The 21,669-nt window shown below is 39.0% G+C and overlaps 1 protein-coding gene across 4 annotated transcripts in view; it reads right to left on the bottom strand.

Moving 5' to 3' along the window:
* LOC122807740 (laminin subunit beta-1-like) overlaps window positions 1-21,669 on the bottom strand; it is a 2,263,691-nt gene that overhangs the window by 57,970 nt on the left and 2,184,052 nt on the right. For all 4 annotated transcript variants that reach the window (XM_044078727.1, XM_044078725.1, XM_044078726.1 and 1 more), the window contains one exon: window positions 15,150-15,306. In XM_044078727.1, the coding sequence (XP_043934662.1) occupies window positions 15,150-15,306 (157 nt within the window). The remainder of the gene's footprint in view (window positions 1-15,149; window positions 15,307-21,669) is intronic.

Genomic DNA, 21,669 nt, shown 5'->3' with positions numbered 1-21,669 from the left:
CTGCATATGATGGGATCACAGGTAGAGCTCACATGGGGCTGTCTGGTATAACCTGTTTGTCATGTTCTGGTGAGGCCATGTGCTCAGTTAATACCTCTGCATTGACTCTGTAATGGTGGATATGGCTGAGTACTCTCCCAGCACTGCTGCAGACAGTGCCTGTATGCCAATGGGCTGTGTCACTCACATGTTTCTATCATCATCATTCACAGGTGTCTGCTGATGTCAGCCCTGTTTTATCTTGGTGTGCTAGACCCTCCACTAGTAGAACCTGTGAATCCACGAAAACACATGACACCATTATTAGCCCAGATATATATGGTCCCATATCCCTATGTGGTATCCATAGTGGTATATATATATATATATATATATATATATATATATATATATATATATATATAGAAACAATGCTATAGAATAAACTGGATGATGTACCTGCCATGCAGCAAGTTGAGTTTAATGTCCAGAGGTATGTGGAAGAACAGATATCCAGATCATCCATGATCAATCCCCCACTCTGTTGGTGCAGTGGTGTGTACTATAAACTACTGTAAAATATTTTACTAACCTGCTGCTTCCTCTGCAGACACATGGGTGGTTAGGGGCAGGTCTGTTCCCACATACAAGCCACAACTGCCTATGAGAGGTCCTGAGTGACACTAAAAACTTCTCAGTATCTATTAGCCACTTCTGTCTTGGTGTTCTAACCCCTGAGGTGGATCTGTCTTTCACAATACCGTCTTCGGCAGCTGGGTGTCGGGTAAATGAGTGGTTGGTCTACTGAAGTAGACCCGTGTGTGTGTGTGTGTGTGTGTGTGTGTGTGTGTGTGTGTGTGTGTGTGTGTGTGTGTGTGTGTGTGTGTATATATATATATATATATATATATATATATATATATATGTATAAAATATTTTAACAGTGGATCAGCCTCACTTTGGATTCATCAAGGGCAGGTCATACTTCCTCAGTCTGGTGGATTTCTTTGAAAATGTCACCAAAGCAATGGATAAAGGTAAAATGTTACACACTGCATACCTCGATGTGGCCAAAGCTTTTGACACAATACCCTTTTCAGGCCAGGAATAGTAGTAAAGTTAAATAAACTGGGAATAAACCACTATTTTATCTACTGGTTTGGCAGATGGCTAACAGATAGGATGCATATTAGCAAAATTGGGGAATTTACCTCCACAAAGAGACCAGTCACCAGTGGAGTCCCCCAGGGTTCTTTACTGGGACCTCTCCTGTTTGGTATCTACTATTCTGAAGTAAAAGATAATACCAAAGGGCTCTGGCTAACTAAGTCTGTAGATGACTGCAAGCTAGGAGCAGTCATTGAATCCCCAAATGACTTAGCCATCCTGCAGAAAGATTTGTCTTAAATAAATAACTGGTATCAAAATCATGGTTTGAAACTAAATGCCAAAAATGCATTATTGTACCTTTGGGAAGTCATCTACCCCAAGGAACTACCACATTAAGAATAAACCCCCAAGAGTTGACCCAGTTGTTCAGGATTTGGGAATTTATGTGGACAATGACCTAACTTTTGACTGACGTGTCCATTGTTGTAAGAAAGCCCTTCTATATTGCACAGCTTATAAACAAAGGAATTGTGTCTAGATCTGGGGATATCATTGTCTCCCTTTACTCAACCCTCATTAGGTCAATGATCCATACCACTCAACCTCTTAGAGAAAGAAATCCGGACAAAGCCATAAATAATGGGGGGACAAAGACCCAAAAATAGGGACACGTTTTAAATATTGCTCTTACAAACTTAGAATGCTAATAGAATAACAGGTTTTGCATTAGCATGGATTTTCTGAAGGGTATAAAGCCTTAAACTCAAATGTCTGTCAAATATTTTCTGACTTCAACCCTCAATGAGCTGGCAAAGAATTGACAGAAAACCACAATTTTATGAGAAACAGACCAAAAATATGAGGCATAAATCTGGACATTCTGCGAAAATCTGTACATTTGAGAGGTACTGGTCAATCATTAAATATAATGCCCCTTTTTGCATGTATCTGTCCAGACATATGCAGTAACCGCAATGTTCACAGAGCTACATTAATAAAGGATATAAAGCTTAAACAACATGTCCTACATGGACTGACGTAAAGACCTGTCAGTATACTCGGCATCCTACAGACTGATAAAGAGGTGACCCATGTCTGGCATACAAGACAGACTCTGACACTTTTGGTTTGGAGAGGCAGGTATATTTCACAGAGGATACCACTGCTGTAGAACAGACTCCCCATTCACATAAAACAAAGTTCATCCCTATCCATTTTCAAGTGTAACTTAGATTTGTGGATGGGAAACAGAAAAGTTAATCCAGGAGTGTTCCCCATACTACTAATGGACAGAGGCAGCTCCTAAATGCATTATCCTGTGCATTAGTCTCCTCAAATTATCTGTGAACCCAGTTATTCTTATTAGGGGTAATATATAATTATCAACCATGGGATGGGTAAGGCCACTCTGTAACCAAATGGGACAGGTTATTTTTGAGCACAAAGAGGGAAATTGACTAGTCTTAAAATGGCCCACAAGAGCAGCTAGCCTAGTACTTACCTATGAACCTATATATGTATATATAAACACACGCACACACACAGACACACACACACACATGCATATATATATATATATATATATATATATATATATATATATATATATATATATATATATATATATATATATATATATATATATCTTGATGGGGTATTATAGGATTCATCAGTGCACACATCATCACATGTTGAAAAATTCTAGTCATATTCATTCAACCTTGGAGTTAGTGTGTTTAAATGCTGGTGGTGCATGAGGATGGAGCTTCCATGTGAAAACTGTTTTGTGTTTTTGTTTGGGCAATTGCAAGTGTAACCTGTGGTTTACATTTGCAATTATGTTAGTTAGAAGAGTTAAACCGTGATGAAGATAATTGTCAATGAGTTTGTTGTTTTGTGTTTTGAACAATCTCATCAGCAATTATTCATTATAGACTTATGTACATATACATATATGGATCCACTTTCAAATGTTGAACTACCACATTGTCAAATTGCAAAATCCAAAGATGGGGAAATCGAACGAAACCAGAAAACATCGGGGATTACTTTACCGATGTTCAGAATATCAAACATGAAGCTCTGCAGAATGGTAAATTTGCCCAGTAATTAATGTAGCGTGATCTCGGAGTTGATATAATTAATGTGCAGGGGGACACAGCCCCTCTGCAAAAACTTAAAAGAAAGTAAGATGTCTGAGATAATAGTTAAATTGCTATGAATATTTATGCGAACATTAGGTATATAGCTGCAGTAGTAGCATTTGTTCACTTCAACATGTCTTTCTACCTTATATATTAGAGTTTTAAAAAGCAGCTCTTACTTCTGTTTTAGATAATTCAGTCCCACGGTGGTTTAGTGCAGGTTCTAGGAGTTTGTACGTCATGTGTGCCATGTTGCTTATGTTAGTTTTGAGGACATTTAAAAGGATAGAAGGCTATGTTTGGTAACGTGAATGTTGATATTTGAAAGTTTCAGTGTTCTGAATATTCAAATTACTCATTTTGGCATTTTGCAATTTGACATTGTGGTAGTTCGACATTTGAGAGCAGATCCATATATATATATATCTATATATAGTTTTGGTTGGGAGGATGGCTTTTTGGTTGGGAGGGTGGCTTAATGGCTAAGGTGTTTGCCTTACAAACACAAGGTGCAGGGTTTGAGTCTCACAAGGGATAATTGGCTAAGCTTGAAATGGCTCGCAAGGGCAGTTAACTTAGTAATAAACTATGAACTATATCTATCTATATATATATATATATATATATGGCTAACCCAGCCACTGGGGATGCACAAGCCAGTGCATTTCTCTGTGCCAGTCCCAAGCCCGGATAAATGGGGAGGGTTGTGTCAGGAAGGGCATCCGGCATAAAATTTTGCCAAAGGGGGGTGGCTTTTTGGTTGGGAGGGTGGCTTAATGGCTAAGGTGTTTGCCTTACAAACACAAGGTGCAGGGTTTGAGTCTCACAAGGGATAATTGGCTAAGCTTGAAATGGCTCACAAGGGCAGTTAGCTTAGTAATAAACTATGAACTATGAACTATATCTATATATATATATGGCTAATCCAGCCACTGGGGATGCACAAGCCAGTGCATTTCTCTGTGCCAGTCCCAAGCCCGGATAAATGGGGAGGGTTGTTTCAGGAAGGGCATCCGGCGTAAAATTTTGCCAAATCATACATGTGGACAACAGTACAGATATACATACCTTATCGGTCGTGGCCTGGGTTAACAATGACCACCACCAGTACTGTTGGCCAACAGGGTGCTAGCAGAAATTGGGCTACTGTTGGCCGAAGGAGGAGAAGAGGGGGAAGGCATGCCCGAAGGCAGGTAAAGGCTAGGACTGTGATAGTGAAGGTCGGAACTTTGAATGTTGGCAGTATGACTGGTATAGGGAGAGAGCTAGCTGATATAATGGACTGAAGGAAGATTGGTATATTGTGTGTGCAAGAGACCAGATGGAAGGGGAGCAAGGCTAGGTGCATCGGAGGAGGGTTCAAATTGTTTTGTCATGGTGTGGATGGGAGGAGAAATGGCATAGGGGTTATCCTGAAGGAACAGTGTGGTGTAATGATGAATGTTGTTAGTGCATATGCTCCACAAGTTGGGTGTGTGATGGATGAGAAATAAAAATTTTGGAGTGAGATGGATGAAGTGGTGATGACTGTACCCAAGAGTGAGAGACTGGTGATTGGAGCAGATTTCAATGGGCATGTTGGTGAAGGGAACAGAGGGGATGAGGAAGTGATGGGTTGGTATGGTGTTAAGCAAAGGAATGCAGAAGGTCAGATGGTAGTGGATTTTGCGAAAAGGATGGACATGGCTGTGGTGAATACGTACTTTAACAAGAGGGAGGGGCATAGGGTGACATACAAGAGTGGAAGAAGATGCACACAGGTGGATTATATCTTTTGTAGAAGGGCCAGTCTGAAGGAAATTGGAGACTGTAAAGTGGTGGCAGGGGAAAGTGTAGTTAGGCAGCATAGGATGGTGGTTTGTAGGATGACATTGGTGATCAAGAAGAGGAGGATGAGTGTAAGGGCAGCACCAAGGATCAAATGGTGGAAATTGAAAAAGGGTAATTGTGAGGTGGAGTTCAGGGAATAGTTAAGACAGGCACTGGATGGCAGTGAAGAGTTACCGAATAGCTGGGTAACTACAGCAGAGCTAGTAAGAGACATGGCTAGAAAGGTGCTTGGTGTGACATCTGGAAAGAGGAAGGAGGACAAGGGGACCTGGTGGTGGAAGGAAGAAGTACAGGAGAGTATACATTGAAAGAGGTTGGCGAAGAAGAAGTGGGATTGTCAGAGAGATGAAGAAAGTAGACAAGAGTATAAGGAGATGAGGTGCATGGCAAAGAGGGAGGTGGCTAAGGATAAGGTGTATGAAGAGTTGTATGAAAGGTTGGACACTTAGGAGGGAGAAAAGGACCTGTACCTATTGCTAGACAGAGGGACCGAGCTAGTAAAGATGTGCAGCAGGTAAGGGTGATAAAGGATAATGAGGGAAATGTACTCACAAGCGAGGAGAGTGTGTTGAGCAGATGGAAAGAGCACTTTGACAGGCTGATGAATGAAGAGAATGAGAGGGAGAGAAGGTTGGATGATGATATGCGGATAGTGAATCATGAAGTGCAGTGGATTAGCAAGGAGGAAGTAATGATAGCTATGAAGAGGATGAAGAATGGAAAGGCTGTTGGTCCAGATGACAAGGAAGCATGGAGGTGTTTAGGTGAAATGGCAGTGGAGTTTTTAACTAGATTGTTTAACGAAATCCTGGAAAGTGAGAGGATGCCTGAGGAATGCAGAAAAAGTGTTTTGGTACCAATTTTTAAGAATAAGGGTGATGTGCAGAGGTGTAGTAACTACAGAGGGATTAAATTGATCAGTCACAGCATGAAGTTATGGGAAAGAGTAGTGGAAGCTAGGTTAAGAAGGGAGGTGATGATTAGTAGCAGTATGGTTTCATGCCAGGAAAGAGCACTACAGATGCAATGTTTGCTCTGAGAGTGTTGATGGAGAAGTACAGAGAAAGTTAGAAAGAGTTGCATTGTGTCTTTGTGGACTTAGAGAAAGCATATGACAGGGTGCCTAGAGAGGAGTTGTGGTATTGTATGAGGAAGTCGGGAGTGTCAGAGAAGTATGTAAGAGTGGTACAGGATATGTATGAGGGTAGTGTGACAGCAGTGAGGTCTGCGGTCAGAGTGACGGATGTGTTTAAGGTGGAGGTGGGATTACATCAAGGATCAGCTCTGATCCCTTTCTTATTTGCAATGGTGATGGACAGGTTGACAGACGAGATCAGACAGGAGTCCCCGTGGACTATGATGTTTGCAGATGAGATTGTGATCTGTAGTGAGAGTAGGGAACAGGTGGAGGAGACCCTGGAGAGGTGGAGGTATGCTCTAGAGAGAAGAGAAATGAAGGTCAGCAGGACTAAGACAGAATATGTGTGTGTGAATGAGAGGGAGGTTAGAGGAATGGTGAGGATGCAGGGAGTAGAGGTGATGAAGGTGGATGAGTTTAAATACTTGGGATCAACAGTTCAGAGTAATGGTGAGTGTGGAAGAGAGATGAAGAAGAGAGCACAGGCAGGATGGAGAGGGTGGAGAAGAGTGTCAGGAGTGATTTGTGACAGACGAGTACCAGTAAGAGTGAAAGGGAAGGTCTACAAGACCAGCTATGTTATATGGGTTGGAGACAGTGGCATTGACAAAAAGGCAGGAGTCAGAGCTTGACGTGGCAGAGTTGAAGATGTTAAGATTTGCACTGGGTGTGACAAGGATGGACAGGATTAGGAATAAGTATATTAGAGGGTCAGCCCAGGTTGGAAGGTTTGGAGACAAAGCCAGAGAGGCAAGATTATGTTGGTTTGAACATGTGCTGAGGAGGATTGCAGATTATATTGGGAAAAAGGATAACGTTCCCAGGTAACAGGAAAAGAGGAAGGCCTTAGATAAGGTTTATGGCTGTGGTGAGAGAGGACATGCAGGTGGTTCGTGTGACAGAGCAAGATGCAGAGGACAGGAAGAAATGGAAACAGTTGATCCGCTGTGGCGACCCCTAACGGGAGCAGCCGAAAGAAGACATATATATATATATATATATATATATATATATACATATATATATATATATATATATATATATATATATATATATATATATGCATATACATACATACACACACACACACACACACACACACACACACACACACACACACACACACACACACACACACACACACACACACACACACACACACACACACACACACACACACACACACACACACACATATATATATATATATATATATAAGTTTCACAACTTTGAATGTTCTAATATCGACCCCTATTCAGCGAATGTTGAAAATAGCGAAGCTGTGGAACACCGAATTTGTTCCTAGGGAAGGAATTCGGTTGGCCGTTCTTGTGGCTTCGCTGTGTTCAGCACTGTAGTGGAAAGTTACGGGTCGGGATCAGGTAAGTGTGCGATTGTGTGGATGTGAGGGTTAGGGCGTGGGGTAGGTGAGTTAGGGTTATTGTGTTGACATGAGGGTTAGGGCAGGGTAGGTGAGTTAGGGTTAGAGCATGGGTGAGGTGAGTGTGCAATAGTGACGGACCTTAGGGTTAGGGTTTGGGTTAAGGTAAGTGGATAGCTAGTGGTGTGTGTACAGCTTAGTGTAGGGTTAGATGTAGGATTTTAGGTGTATGTGTGTGGATTGCTGTTTGTTTGGTGTGTTTGTGTTGTATGTGTGTCGGAACAGCAAATTTTTTCCCTGGGAAAAAATTTGCTGTTCTGCATGTTTGATATTGTCAGCGTTCACTGAATAAGGGTCGATATTAGAACATTCAATGTTTTAAAAAGTCGTTCTAATACAGACCCATATATATATATATATATATATATATATATATATATATATATATATATATATAGGTTTACTATAGGAACGTTGAAACTGCCTTGGTTGACTGGCACATGGTCAGAAGGTAGTTTCCCAGGTAGGCAGAATGTCAAACATAAATGGATGAGTTACACTACAGTGAATGGGTAGTGTAGGTCGATAATTTTGGTTCAACATTGTGCAGGGAGGTCGTGCTTCAGTGAGGAACAGGGAATTAGCCCATTTCCGCACTGTAGTGCAATCTTGGAGTTGGTATATTTAATGAACAGGGTGTGTGTGGGGCAGCGCCCCCCACATGGGGGGTGCAAGGCGGGCGTAGCCCCCCCTGCAAAATACTAGAAGTAACGTACCATTGACTGTAGGGTTCAATAGTATGTTAATGTGCATAGCAGGAAGTGAGTGACGTCAACTCCTACTATGTTGAATACATTGAACCATGTTGGTCAATGTATTCAGTTTCTCTTTGAGTTTACTTTTGAAATTTTGGATTCAGCATTTCAAGTCGACCTTTATTATAGGTCGACCAAAGCTGATTCGAACTTTCAATAGTAATATATATATATATATATATATATATATATATATATATATATATATATATATATATATATATATATATATATATATATATATATATATATATACAGGCCATACAAGTTCACCATTAGGAGGCAATTTATACTGGTATCCCAGGTGAGAATATAATTTTGCATGGGCAGAAAGTCAGACATTCATATAACAGAACTTAAGTTTGTCGCATAAGTCATGAAAACTGAATGTGACCCAGTGCTTGGTTATGAAGAATTTAACCCGTGCTGAAGCAACGCAAACTAGATAACAATTTTCAGTAGAGTGATATGGAACAGGTATATCAAAAGGATAGTTATACCACTCCCATTTTTGCACATCACTCATTCAAACCTTCCAGTGATGGCATGGATGTATCTGTATTCATCCAAAATCTCATTGCCTCATGACAAATCTGCCATGAAAATGACCATGATTGCTTGATACTTTAGTATCACTAAATCAATCAAATTATCATATAATTGCAAATCATACAACTCCATCTTTGTCAATTTTTTTGGGTGAATTTAACTACCCATTTATTAACTGGCAAGCAGACACCATCTTAAACAAATACACACAACATTTCCTAAAATATATTAACTCCATAGTGCCTTCCCCACCACAAGCAAAAACTTACTCAACATCATCTTCATCAGTATTACACCTTCCTACTCTGCACCAATAGTTTCCTCATTCATTGTCAGATCAGACCACCTGGCTATCTGGCTATCACATTTCCCTTAGAACCCAGCCCAGTCCACATCTACAATCAATACCAATGTTTTCAGGAACTTTTCTAAGGCCAATCTTCTTGCCATAATAGATGATGTTATGAAATGTAAAAGTACTCCCCTCCTTGGGGACCCAGGTGCCAAAACAGCTGCTTATACTACAGATGTCTCACCTGAATTCCTGCATACAGAGGCATCTCCCCATATACAGCAAGTATAATAGAAAATCCAAGAATAGGCCGATATGATGGAATCCTGCTAAAAACAAATTCTACACCAAAAGGAAGAAACATCCAAGACCTAAGGGGCAAACTTAACCCCACTCCTTCTAATGGTAATCTTAAAAGGTTTGTACAGAGTTCAGAAGAAGGATAAAATCCTGCAAAGCAAATTGCAAACTAAATATAGCAACCTCCACCAAAAATAACCATCTTTAATTTTGATAGGAATCTCTACAACTGAGAAAGTATGGAGGTACTACACTCTGCTGACCCATAATGGTACTCTCTCAGATACAAAATCTATCACCAAATATATAAATTTTCTTCCAGTTACAACCTATTGTTCCTTTCCTGCTTACCCCTCCCAATACAAACTTGTCCCTGATATCCTCAAAAATTACACTAGAGCAAGTCTTAAATTCCCTCTCAAGACCAAAAATACTTCCATGGGACCCTGCAATTAATCTGGCTGACTTTCAGTGAGTGATAAACACAGCATAAGTGACACCCCCTACATAAACCTGTTTAAACTTAGCCACTTCACCTGATAATGTGCCTAAAGCTTGAAGAATGGTCGAAAAAGTGACCCTCTAGACTGATGGCCCTGCCATTGACCACACAAACTAGAGAAATATTAGTATAGTATATAGTATTTGCAAATAAATGAAAAAAAAAAAAATGGACATAATAATAAATAACACAGACAGCCTACAATACTATAATTTCAACCAATTAAACTCAGCCTGGTGGAAGATTTAGAGAAGGTGCCATATCTGTGCAAACCACCTACCTTCATCTGGAAAGGACCTTCAACACTATCTCCTGTGCTGGTATTGTACATAAGCTCACCATACTAAATATCAGCCCTGATATAATTAGTGTGATTTTTGTGGAATATGTGTGACATTATTTCTTGCCATTGTGTCATCCTAATGAAGATTCTGTTGTAGAAGAGGGAGAAGACAGGCCACAGTCTCCTCAGCATTTACCATCTGCTACCTCTAGTAATGGGTCACCAGTTTCTGCCATTCTTCTTTCTCAGCAGGAGGATAAAAATATCCATGCTGGAGGAGATCTGGAGAGATCACTTGTGCCCTTTTCTCAGGTGATAGGGGTGAACGATCTTCTCTTGAATGTGGCGTAGAGGAGTCTCCATTAGTTTTACTGCATCAACTGCAGGAGCTGGTCACTGTCATAGTGAGCCAGCAACTGGATGGCAAATTTGAAAACACAAAGTGCTTTCTAGATCAACTATCTGAGTTGTGCAACTAACATGCCTCAATCATCAGGCCACAAGAAAAGCAACTGGTCCATAACATCAGTCATCAAAGTGTATGATGACTAGAATTTCTGCTCTCTGGGCTGGCCTGGTATCCATTTATGCCAGGAAACCATCCTATTCCCTTCCTAGTATGTTTCCTCCCTTATGTCTCATGTCATTCCTTGTTCATTGTTCAACTCTCACCATCACCAGTTGTCCATCCTCTGTACATATTTCTCCATCCACTATCCCCTCAACCTTTAGTGTGTAAACTGCCCCTATCTGTGTCTGTGTTCTGTGATTGTCTGACTATGCAAGCTATCTTCCATTCCCCCTTTATCCCATCCACAGCCATCCCTTGCTATCTTTCCCACTAACATGTTTCTCATAACACTTAAAAAAGGGCTCTTTTCCTACAAAAATACACTCCTTTTTCCACTCTTTCCATATTCTTTGGTTACACTTCTCTATTTGCTGTTCTCTCTTTTCCTGCTTTCCTACCTATCTCATATCTCCCCCATTATGTGCTGAATAGGGTTGCCACTGTGCTTTAAACATTCATTTTGGTATGCCCTTCTGTTGGCAGTTATGATCAGCTGTGCTGGCTCTCCTGTGGTGGATGGCAGCTATACATCACTTCATTGCACACATGAGCATGCACTGACCTGGCTGTGCTAGCCTGTCTTATTTGCATCTCCCATCTTATCAGCCATGCATATTGTTGCAGCACTGTGCTTGCCACATAGTAGCATAACACTGCATATCCTATAACTGCTATGCCTCCATTTTGTTATGGGGTTCTTTGCTCGATATGCAGGCACTATCCTCTCCCTACTATGTCTGATTCATTTTCTGTTGCTTTCCATAATGACTACATCAGATATTAGTATTGCATAGACATGCATCACTTTTTCTATGAATCCCACCCCCATTTAACATTACAAGGTTATAGAAAGATGTCACTTGAATTTGTGGGACCATCTCTGTTGCAGCTATTAATGAACGGATGGGGGGTTAGGGAGAAGATGTCTGAGAATGAAGCTTCCAACATATTTTTCACTGCTGGTTCCAGAAAGCAGAATGCAAGTATGAGAACATGACATAAAAAGGCAATTAAAACAGAAGCAGTAATATGAGTCAGTGGTACAACAGATAGCACACTTGCCTTAGGTACATAAGGTTGTAAATTCTATTCCCACATCAGATGTATGGATTACTGCCACTGAAGTGCAGGGTGGAGGTGCTGCATTCCTGAGTGTGCCATCCTCTTGATAAGACATTAAAATAAGGTCCCATCTGATTCTGTTGGTGGTAGCTCAATTGGATGTAAAAGATCTCATGACGCCTATGGAAAAAAGTAGGGAAAATACCCAGGCCACGCTTCCCCTCACAATATAAAATACCATCTCAGCTCTCCCTGTGAAAAGAGGGCAATAGTGTACTGGGACTAACACAGTTAACAAAGGATAAATAAAATGTTAGAACTGAAAAATATGTCTTTTCTAATGGAAGGCGAATATGTAAGAAAGACACTAGATAAAAACAATAGAATAAATCTCATGTTCAAGGGACAATAACTGATCATTATCAATGTCCAAGATCATACTTGCTTTAGGGGTATACTAAAAATTCCAAATCAAGAATATTTTCCAGAGATTTAGCTGGATAGATCCAGCCTATAACTAGCAAACTGCCAGACACTGTATCCGTAATGTCAGAAAAATAGTATTTAGCAGATGTGAAACCAGGAATTTAGAATTCTGCTGCAGTATCTATTAGTGAATCATTCAGTGAACTTTAACCTTTTACTTTTAATGCTTTGAATGAGAGTGGTGTTCGGTTAACTCATGACAATGTTTACTACACTAGACATAGCATTCTTATTGAAAAACACACAGATATAATGAAAATTTAAGCTTTTCTTTTTGCAATATATCTCACATTTGTCTCATGACTCATCAGTCTTATAATAATTTTGGCATTAGTCGAAATGTATATATAAAGCGTATTGTATCTGCTCATAGAAGGTATATATTCTTTTCTTTCTACTAGTAAATGGTGATGCAGTATACCTTTAATAAATTTGTAGTAACTTCCTTATGTTAATCACATGACTGGGAGGTTCTTGGTACATGTCAGAAAAGCTTCAAGTGAGCAGCATATTCATTCTTCTGTCTCAGGTATTTAAAGACTTACTTGTCTGATGATGTATAAACCATTATACAACGACCCCCCATTAATATTCAAAAACGTGCACGCTGATTGGTCAGCGTGCACGTTGTAAATCCGAGTTATAGTAATGGAAAAAGGTCCGGTGGCCCAGACTTTTTCCATTACTATAACTCTTACAGCAACACTGCCTCGCTATGTTAAACGAGTTTAACATAGCGAGACAGCTTTAAAAAAGCAACGGAGATTCTCTGTTTCTTTTTTTAAAGCTGTCTCTCTATGTTAAACCCATTTAACATAGCGAAACAGTTTGTAAAAAAGCAACGGAGATCTTGCTTTCTCTGTTGCTTTTGCCCACAGCTCTGATGTACTGTGTAGGCGTACGCATGCGCAGTACATCAGAACTGCCGCAGAAATTCAGACAGCTGTGGAAGGGCAGCAAGGAGGCATTATACAATGCCATTATTTAAGAAAAGTAATTTTTTTTTCTTAAATAATGTCATTGTATAATATATATACGCCTGGGTGTGGGTAATGCTGGATTTACCCACGGTTGGCTTTGTTTGGCCACTCAGGCTTGCCCTCCTGACAAAACCACACCAACCGTGGGTAAATCCAGCATTACCCACACCCAGGCGTGGGTTATTGCTATAATAACCTTCCTGTTTCAAGAATGTTAACACTCGAGTCTGGAAGCCAGAACAAATATGCCTGCTTTAATCTTAATTCCCTCCTGAAAGTATTTCCTTTCCCCTTTACCTTTCCATTATTTAGGCCCCTAAAACATCACTTCCCATGCAGCCTTAGATCTTTATCAGCTTGTTACCCCCCTTACCTCCAGCCTAATCATTAACTACTTTTTATTAAGATCTTTCCACTGCAGTTCCTTGCTTTCTCCTTCATTTTCATACAACCAGCTTTTCATTATTAATTTACAGCAGGCTATGACCATCTCTGTATAGCACAAAATATTTACTAAGTAACAAGTATCAGCTTCCTGTAGGAAGTGCGAGACCTGATCAGTAGTATATTCTGTTGCTTAGCGCTGCCCCCTGATCTGGTGACCCCCACAACTTTAAGAAAAAACATATTCTGCCTTTTCTACATTTTTAAACTACAGCAAACTGTTTGCTTATTGCATTTGTAACAAGCTGCTGCGACAGTCACCTATGTCACAAATCAAGTGTTCTAAAAGGTTTCACATCTGACTGCAAATTCAATACCAACATGTACTTAAGATCGATCAGCATCTACTAATCACCTCCCCTAACACATTTCACCTGGGATAGCTGCCACCCTTCACCACACCATAGCTATGCTTCAGGACATAATAATGCAAGTCTTAACATTTTGAAAATTAAGGTTTGATCCTGAATAAAGAACAATACATTCTGAGACTTGTTACAATTTCAAAGAATTTCTGCAAGGGACTTTGTCTCTTTACACCCCAAGTGGGTTTTTGCTCACCACACTCCTGCTACTTTTACATACTCCTCTATCACAGTACCTTGGAGTAAGGGGAATATTCTCCTACATGCACTGAAATTATCATTGCTCTAAGGACTGTAATTTTGATCTTTGGGCTTTTAGTCGGCACTCCCATTTATTTGGGTTCTTTGTCTATTTCAATGGTTTAAGAAGTTTTATGTTTTTTAGTTCTTACTAACCAACGTGCAATTATTATCTTTTCTCATTGTCAACTCATTGTATATAAGCAAATATGCAAATATATTGTAAATGTCTAATTTTATGTAATGCTCTGACCAATTTGAGATTAATGTTCTGTTAGCTTTTAATGCTTTTAAGGTTCAGGATTGCTGCTTATGCTGTGTATGTGTTACTGTACTTGAGTTAAGAATTAATGCATTCTGAACCTGGGTCATGGCTTAAATGGGTCAGAAAATCAGTCCAATATGCACTCAACAAATAGCAAATACATACATACATACATACATAAATAAATAAATAAATAAATAAGCAAACAAATAAGTAGATACATAAATAATGTTATCTACATTGCTAAATAAACAACACGTGTATCATTTTCTTACTATCCCTTCTGGAGTCAGGAATATATGTGATTTCAAGTATTACTTATCCTTGAATTCTACAAAGAGAGTTATAACTTGGCTTTACTAAGAGGAATGCAACACACACAGTGTTGAGAGAGCATATGTACTGCACATTACCTTCTAACTTTCTTATATTATTCCGTGCATTCTTCAGGAGCTCCTTAGCTTCTGCTTGGATCTGTTTAGCTCGGTCCAGAGCACTTCCGGAATGTTTATCAAGGTCACTGACCTTGCTTTTTAAGGTGTCAAACGTCTTCTCTACTTCTTTCATCTCCTGCCAAGATATTAAAGAAAATGTCATACACAGTGCTTGGGATTTGTATTGTAGCTCAGTACTGATAAGGCTTCTGCTACTGTGGACTTTTGCAATGAAAAATTATTTTAAATAGCACACCATTTTCTAGTATCTGCCATTTTTATATTCATTTCCACCTAAAATATATGATTTTGTAGAGAGTGGATCTTAATTTTCACAAAGTCACGCAACCTCCAAATATCTGCATTTCAATTCTCATTTATCTTTACCATGTCAAAATGCTGATGTGGTTGAGTAGCTATAGAATCTACAAACAGACATTCATATTCCCAGTGCCCATAGATGGTTGTCTCTGAAGACTCTAAAATAATACCAACCCTAGAACCGACGGGTATAGTTTTATAGATTCATGGAGGTATCAGCACAGATCATAACTAATTCATGAAGGTTCATAGGTTCATAGGTTCATACTAGGCTATCTGCCCTAGGGCATTTATTAGGATGAGAATACTATACCCATTAGTTTGCTGTGCCTCTGTCCAGTGATACAGAGATGATTCGGGGTAAAAACTACGATCTCCCATCCACTCATCAAGATTTCTCTTGAACAGAGTCAGCGAGGGCTCTGCCTCACATGGACTGGGATTCTGTTCCATAGTGTATTTATATCCGTGTTGAGGTTTAAGTCTTCTGGTGGATTTGGATTTTTGAGTGGAGGGTGGATCCATTAATTGGGGGTGGGACATGGCCTGTATATCAGGCACAGATCACCTCTGAGCAGATGGTATGCGACTGAATAGAGCTGGAGTTTCATCCTTTTGGTGAACTGCTGCAGGTGTACAATGACCCTCTCCTGATCTGGATGTGAATCCTTCATGATCAGGTGGGCAATGGTTTAATGGATTACCACCTATGTGGTAACCCAAAGGGTATGACTATACATTTTCCATTTCTATGAGACCTTTCTGGAGATGTCTGTGTCTGATGGAGTGTCAATTATGGTGCCCAGTTTGCATCTGACATGGCACCAGCAACTCTAAGCAACCCATCTTGTGACATATGGGTTTACATCTAAGCTGGTGAGCTTTTGCTTTGCTAGGTCAAGATAGGCTGTGTCATCAATGGCCTTAGTGAGGATCCAGTGTCTGTAGGTCCCCAATGTCTTTATTTAAGAGTTCCATTATGATCCTCTCCATAGCTTTGCAGACAACAGCAGCCTTATGTGTGGGTTTAGTTCCTCATTGAGTATTGATGCTGTGTTTTGTTGGCAATGTCTGTGGGTTTTTTGCTAGTATTGATCAGAGATGCCTTCCTTTATTTACTGTTTGCTGTCTCTAAGGGAAATGTGTTCTGGGATTTCTGCATGGCGGCCTATGTCTGGTTATGTACAGAGATTCAGGTAGGCGTTTAGTTTTGTAGGATTTTATTTTGGGCTGGGGGGGGTTGTAGGCAAGTGGAAGAGTGTGCATGTAGGCAAGTGGAAGAGTGTGCATGCTAGTGTTGAAAGCAATGATTTTTGTACATGTGTAGTGTGTGTGTGTGTTATTAGCGAGTGCAAGTATGACTGAGTGCAGTGGAAATGTATGGCACACAAGTATTTTTTCTTGGTCCCCCCCACCCCCCTGAGTTAGTGAGACCTCTTCAGTTGGTTAATATACATTGTTTTAGTGTTTATGTTATATTGTGGGGAGGGTTGTGTTTTTACTGTTTTATGGTGTTTCAGTGTTGTGAATTTCAGTATTTTGAGATTTTAGTGGGACCACAACATACATTATATATACATACATACATCAATTATAAAATTTATTAGAAGCATAAAAGTTGGGGAAGCAGTGACAAAACTATTTATATGGCTGGGAGATTTTGTATTATCTAACAGCTTTCTAGAAACAATAATTACCTTATGTTGAACCTATATTACATAAGCTAATCCTTTCTTTTTTTACAATAAAAGTTATTGATTTTTTTTTCAGAATTATTACAATCAAACAAAACCCTTTTCAATATAATTTAATGTTACTTGTGAGTACAAGATTACTTGTCAATACTAAACTCGCAGTGTCTGTGCCATTAAATTATATGGAAATCCAGTTTTAAACATTAAATTAAATATATACATAAAATGTTTTCTAAAGAAATGATTCAGCAGTTATGCATAGTAATAAAACATGACTTCAATGACTGATATAACAAAACTCTTCAGACACCGCTATCACTCTTCTTAAATTTGTTAACTAGGTTTCCTGACGCATGCAGTTTTAATAAAACAAACAAACAAACAAGCATTTCCTTTATAAAGTGTTTTGTCTTTCCTTTTTAAGTTACATAATTTGTTTTCTCTACAAGTCTCCAAATTAACTTTTCTCTAAGCATCAAGTGCTTGAGTCACAAGATGCCAAGAAACAAAATGCCAATGACTGTTTTTCATGAGAATCACTGTCAGTACTATGTCTCCCTTCTTTGTGTTTCTGTAATCATTGAATTGGTTGATACAAGTTTGGGGTTTATGAGGGTCTTGCCCCTTACATGAAATGCATGGGTGGCTTTGCCTCTGTACCAAAAATACTTACAAGTTTGAGTTTCACCATTTTGTTGTTCTTGTCATTTGTGATTAATAATGTGGTTCTTGGCATCTTGTTACTCAAGGGTCCATAGTACAACTAATATTTCAACTATTTTATCAGCATGTGAGTGCAAATACATCATTTTTTTTCTGTGTAAAACATTTGCTTAGTAGAACAAAAAAAAAAAATGAACAATCCCAGTCTTCTGTACAGATATATGTCTGATGCTAGCATTTTTAATTAATGGGTCAACATATACTTTTCTGTACAGACTTTGTTCAGCAGAATAATACAGAATAAAAATAACAGTCTTCTGTACTAGCCATACTTTTGATGTTAGTTTTTATTTCAATTATTAGGTTTCACAGTGTTGAACAAAGCAGCAGTTCTGTAGCATATTATTCAAATCTCTATTGTCATTACAGCATGTTTTCACACAAGACTGGTGGCAAGATACAAGTTTTGTTTAAACAAACATTCTGCTTCGACATGAAGTGTTTTATATAAGTTTAGTATTAGGCACTCACTTGTTATATACCATGCTTTATTCTACTCTGCCTAATTTTTCATAGTGTCCAAAAGTACCACCACCATTTAAGCATAATCATATTACGGAAAGTTTTCTATCTCGGAGACTGAATTCAATATTATTGACACAGGATGAGGTATTAATGAAATTCTGAACAAATATGTCAAGCTCTTCTTGGTTATAACTTTGTACCATATTAAATATTGTTGATTCTATCCATATTTTGTTTATGAATACAACCATAATGTGGTTTAATTGTGAATTATTCAAATTCTACTTTGTTTTTCAAATCATCTCTTCCACAAGCTAATCAAGGAAGGCAACAACCAAAATATTTCTGATGTATGAAGTATCCATTTTCTGTTAACTTATATTTGAAGTTTATTATTAAATGTTTCATTAGTTAAAATGCCTACAAGACATTCATATTTTTAACACAGCATAATACTGGTTTGTATGAAATATACAATGTGGTTAAGAATTATTTTTAATTTAATTCAGTGATAATATAAAGGGTAAATATCTGGGTTTAGTCCTTTACTAATAATACAATCTTGAATATTTCAGCCCATCATGGTGCCTATTCATTATTAGATTACTTGTTAATATCTTAAAAAGTTTTACAAAAGAAATACATTTTTACTATCATTTAATAGCAAACACCTTCAGGATGCCTTTGTCTTTAGATAACATCATCTTTTTCAATCTTATTCTTGGCATTTTGTCACACAATAAAACATATTATTTAAGTCAGTTTAATAAAAATTATTATTCTTAATCATGATCAGTACAGATTACTCATAAAATTAATTGGGAAATATTTATCTTAATCATTTCCCTGCAACCCACCAAATTCTATCTACTACTATTTTATTCTGTTTTTTGAATTGCTCTACATTTTCTGGATTTGCTTTAATTGGATCACCATAAATTGTTAAACCAACCTTGGGATTTAATAAAATCCGTGTAGGCATAGTGTAAAGGCTACATGGAAGGTACCTGGGCAGTATATGCGGAACCCCCTTGGTAGAGCGCCATGCATATTAATGAAGGTGCATCATTGAGGGAGAGCTATGTAACACGGTTATTGAAACAGTATAGGGAGTGTGTTACTGTGTCTGGAGAGGAGTAACACACTCCCTGCACTGTCAAAGTGCCGGATATCAATGTAGGCATATGTAATAAAATGTTTACTTTTTTTGCGTTTGTGTGGCATGGCACGCAGCAATGGACATGTGCCAGACATCTAAAATAGAAGCCAGATGCATTTAATTATGAATCCAAAGATCAACTTTAAGCAAAGCTGAGCAGGTTTGCATGGTGCAGTGCTTAACAGTGCTTAAACATAGCAGAGAGGTATATGTAAAAGTATAGCAGAACTCTACACATGCATGTAGCCAAATGGCTAGAGAGAGAGCCTTGTGTGCAGTAGGTGTAGGGTTCGAATACACAGACAGATTTTTAAGCATTTATTTTGCAAATACAAATTATACCAATACATTTTAAATCCTGCATTGTTACACTCAGCTAAGCTATGCTAAGCACAGCTAAGCCTTGCCAAGCACTGCTTAATCAAGGAATGTTTTAGCACTTCTTAACTGGTTTGCGCATTGCTAAGTGGTGCTTAGCACTGCTTAGCTATGCCCGTTTAAGCATTGCTCAGCCCAGTTAAGCTGGTTTGCACACCGATAAGTATTGCTAAGCATTGCCATTGTAAGCAGTGCTCATCTGAGCTCAGCAGGTTTATGCAGTGCTAAGCGAAGCACCGCATTTTTAAAAATGACCTAATGGTGGTAAAAGGCAGAAAAACAGGCGTATTTAAGTGCAACAGGTGGGAATACAGCCATAACTTGTTGGAGATTGATCTTGGCAGGAGCTATGGTAGGAGTTGGAGAGGGTGTGTGCCTCCAGGCACAGCGTTGGGACATTCTGGAGTCCAGGGTCATAGTTGGACTATTTGTGAAATTGTGGCCATGATGTCTGGCTGCTGCAAGTCCAGTTCCAGGGTTCAGCATACAAGGCGGAGGCCTGGGACAGAATGGCACAAGATCTCTCTAGTGCAACTGGTATCCCCTGCACAGGTGAGCAGGTGTGTCATCATTACGATGACCTGAAGCACTGTAAGGGGGATCTTCTGGACACCTGGGTCCAGGAAGCTCAGGCTGGGAATGCCCCACAAGTTTGTAAGTACTGTTTGTATTGTTTTACCAATACCCAATCTGAATGTGTGATAGACAGGTATGCATAATGGTGTGTTTCTCTTCACACAGCTGAAGAGGAGAGAGCTCACAGCCTAGAGACCCATGCAGGGTGCCTGGCCAGGTTGTGCCGTGAGTGTGGTGAGTCCAGATGTATCTTGCAATCTATAGTCATATAAACAAAAAAGAGTAAATTAGTAACTGCCAGTAGGTATATTCAGTTTTGATTGTATTGCAATGAATGTGGTCATAGACATGGACTAAAATAAGTGAGTAATGCCAGGCACAGTTCAATAAAGATGAAAGACTGAAACCCAATAATGTTAAGGAAATAAAGTGTCTACTGCATTAATAGTGTTAAGGAAATATAAGTTTCTACTGCATTAATTGTGGAATTACAGCTGTATTGCACCACTTGCACTATATGAACTGTTCTTCAATAAAGACTGGTAAAATATACAAACTATTGCATGAAGTCAACCCTAATAAAGCTGTGTTGTGCAATATGTGCGTATTTTGTGGTATTGATCATGAAATTGAATATTACATCTGCTGAGAACTATAACACAAAGAATACCACTAAGTGACTGAAGGTTAGCTAATAAAGAAAGTGTTCTGCTAAACTGTAGATGTGGAGCTGTACTACAAGATATAATGCATTGTGATATTTGTTCTGTACTAGGATCTGAAGCAGTAATAGGAATGCCCAAGGAATACTATGTACATCAGGATTGTCTTGTGTTAACCATTGCATTTCAGTTATATGCATTCCTCCCCTTAGGTACACTTCTGCAGGCAAGTATGAAACTAATAGCTGTAGATTGCAAATATACCATCTGTAACTATATATATGGGTCAGGTTGCCAATCCAGCACTCCAATATGGTTTGTACACATCACAGATATTCCCACCCACTAGGGGTATATTGTCTACACCTGCATTCCATGTATTAATGCACAGTCCACTTACTATCTCTGTCATGCATGAATCTCATACATGTGTTTTCAAGTGTCACTGCACTCTTGTATAATACTCTACCTCTATTACCAGGTCATATTTTGTTACCAGGTGAGCTCTAGGCACATATGAG

The sequence above is a fragment of the Protopterus annectens genome, chromosome 7.part1 (genome assembly GCF_019279795.1).
Source record: "Protopterus annectens isolate FY-2018-M chromosome 7.part1, PAN1.0, whole genome shotgun sequence".
Classification (NCBI taxonomy): Eukaryota; Metazoa; Chordata; order Ceratodontiformes; family Protopteridae; genus Protopterus; species Protopterus annectens.
The sequence above is the reverse complement of the archived record's forward strand: the minus strand, read 5'-3'. Positions and strand labels throughout refer to the sequence as shown.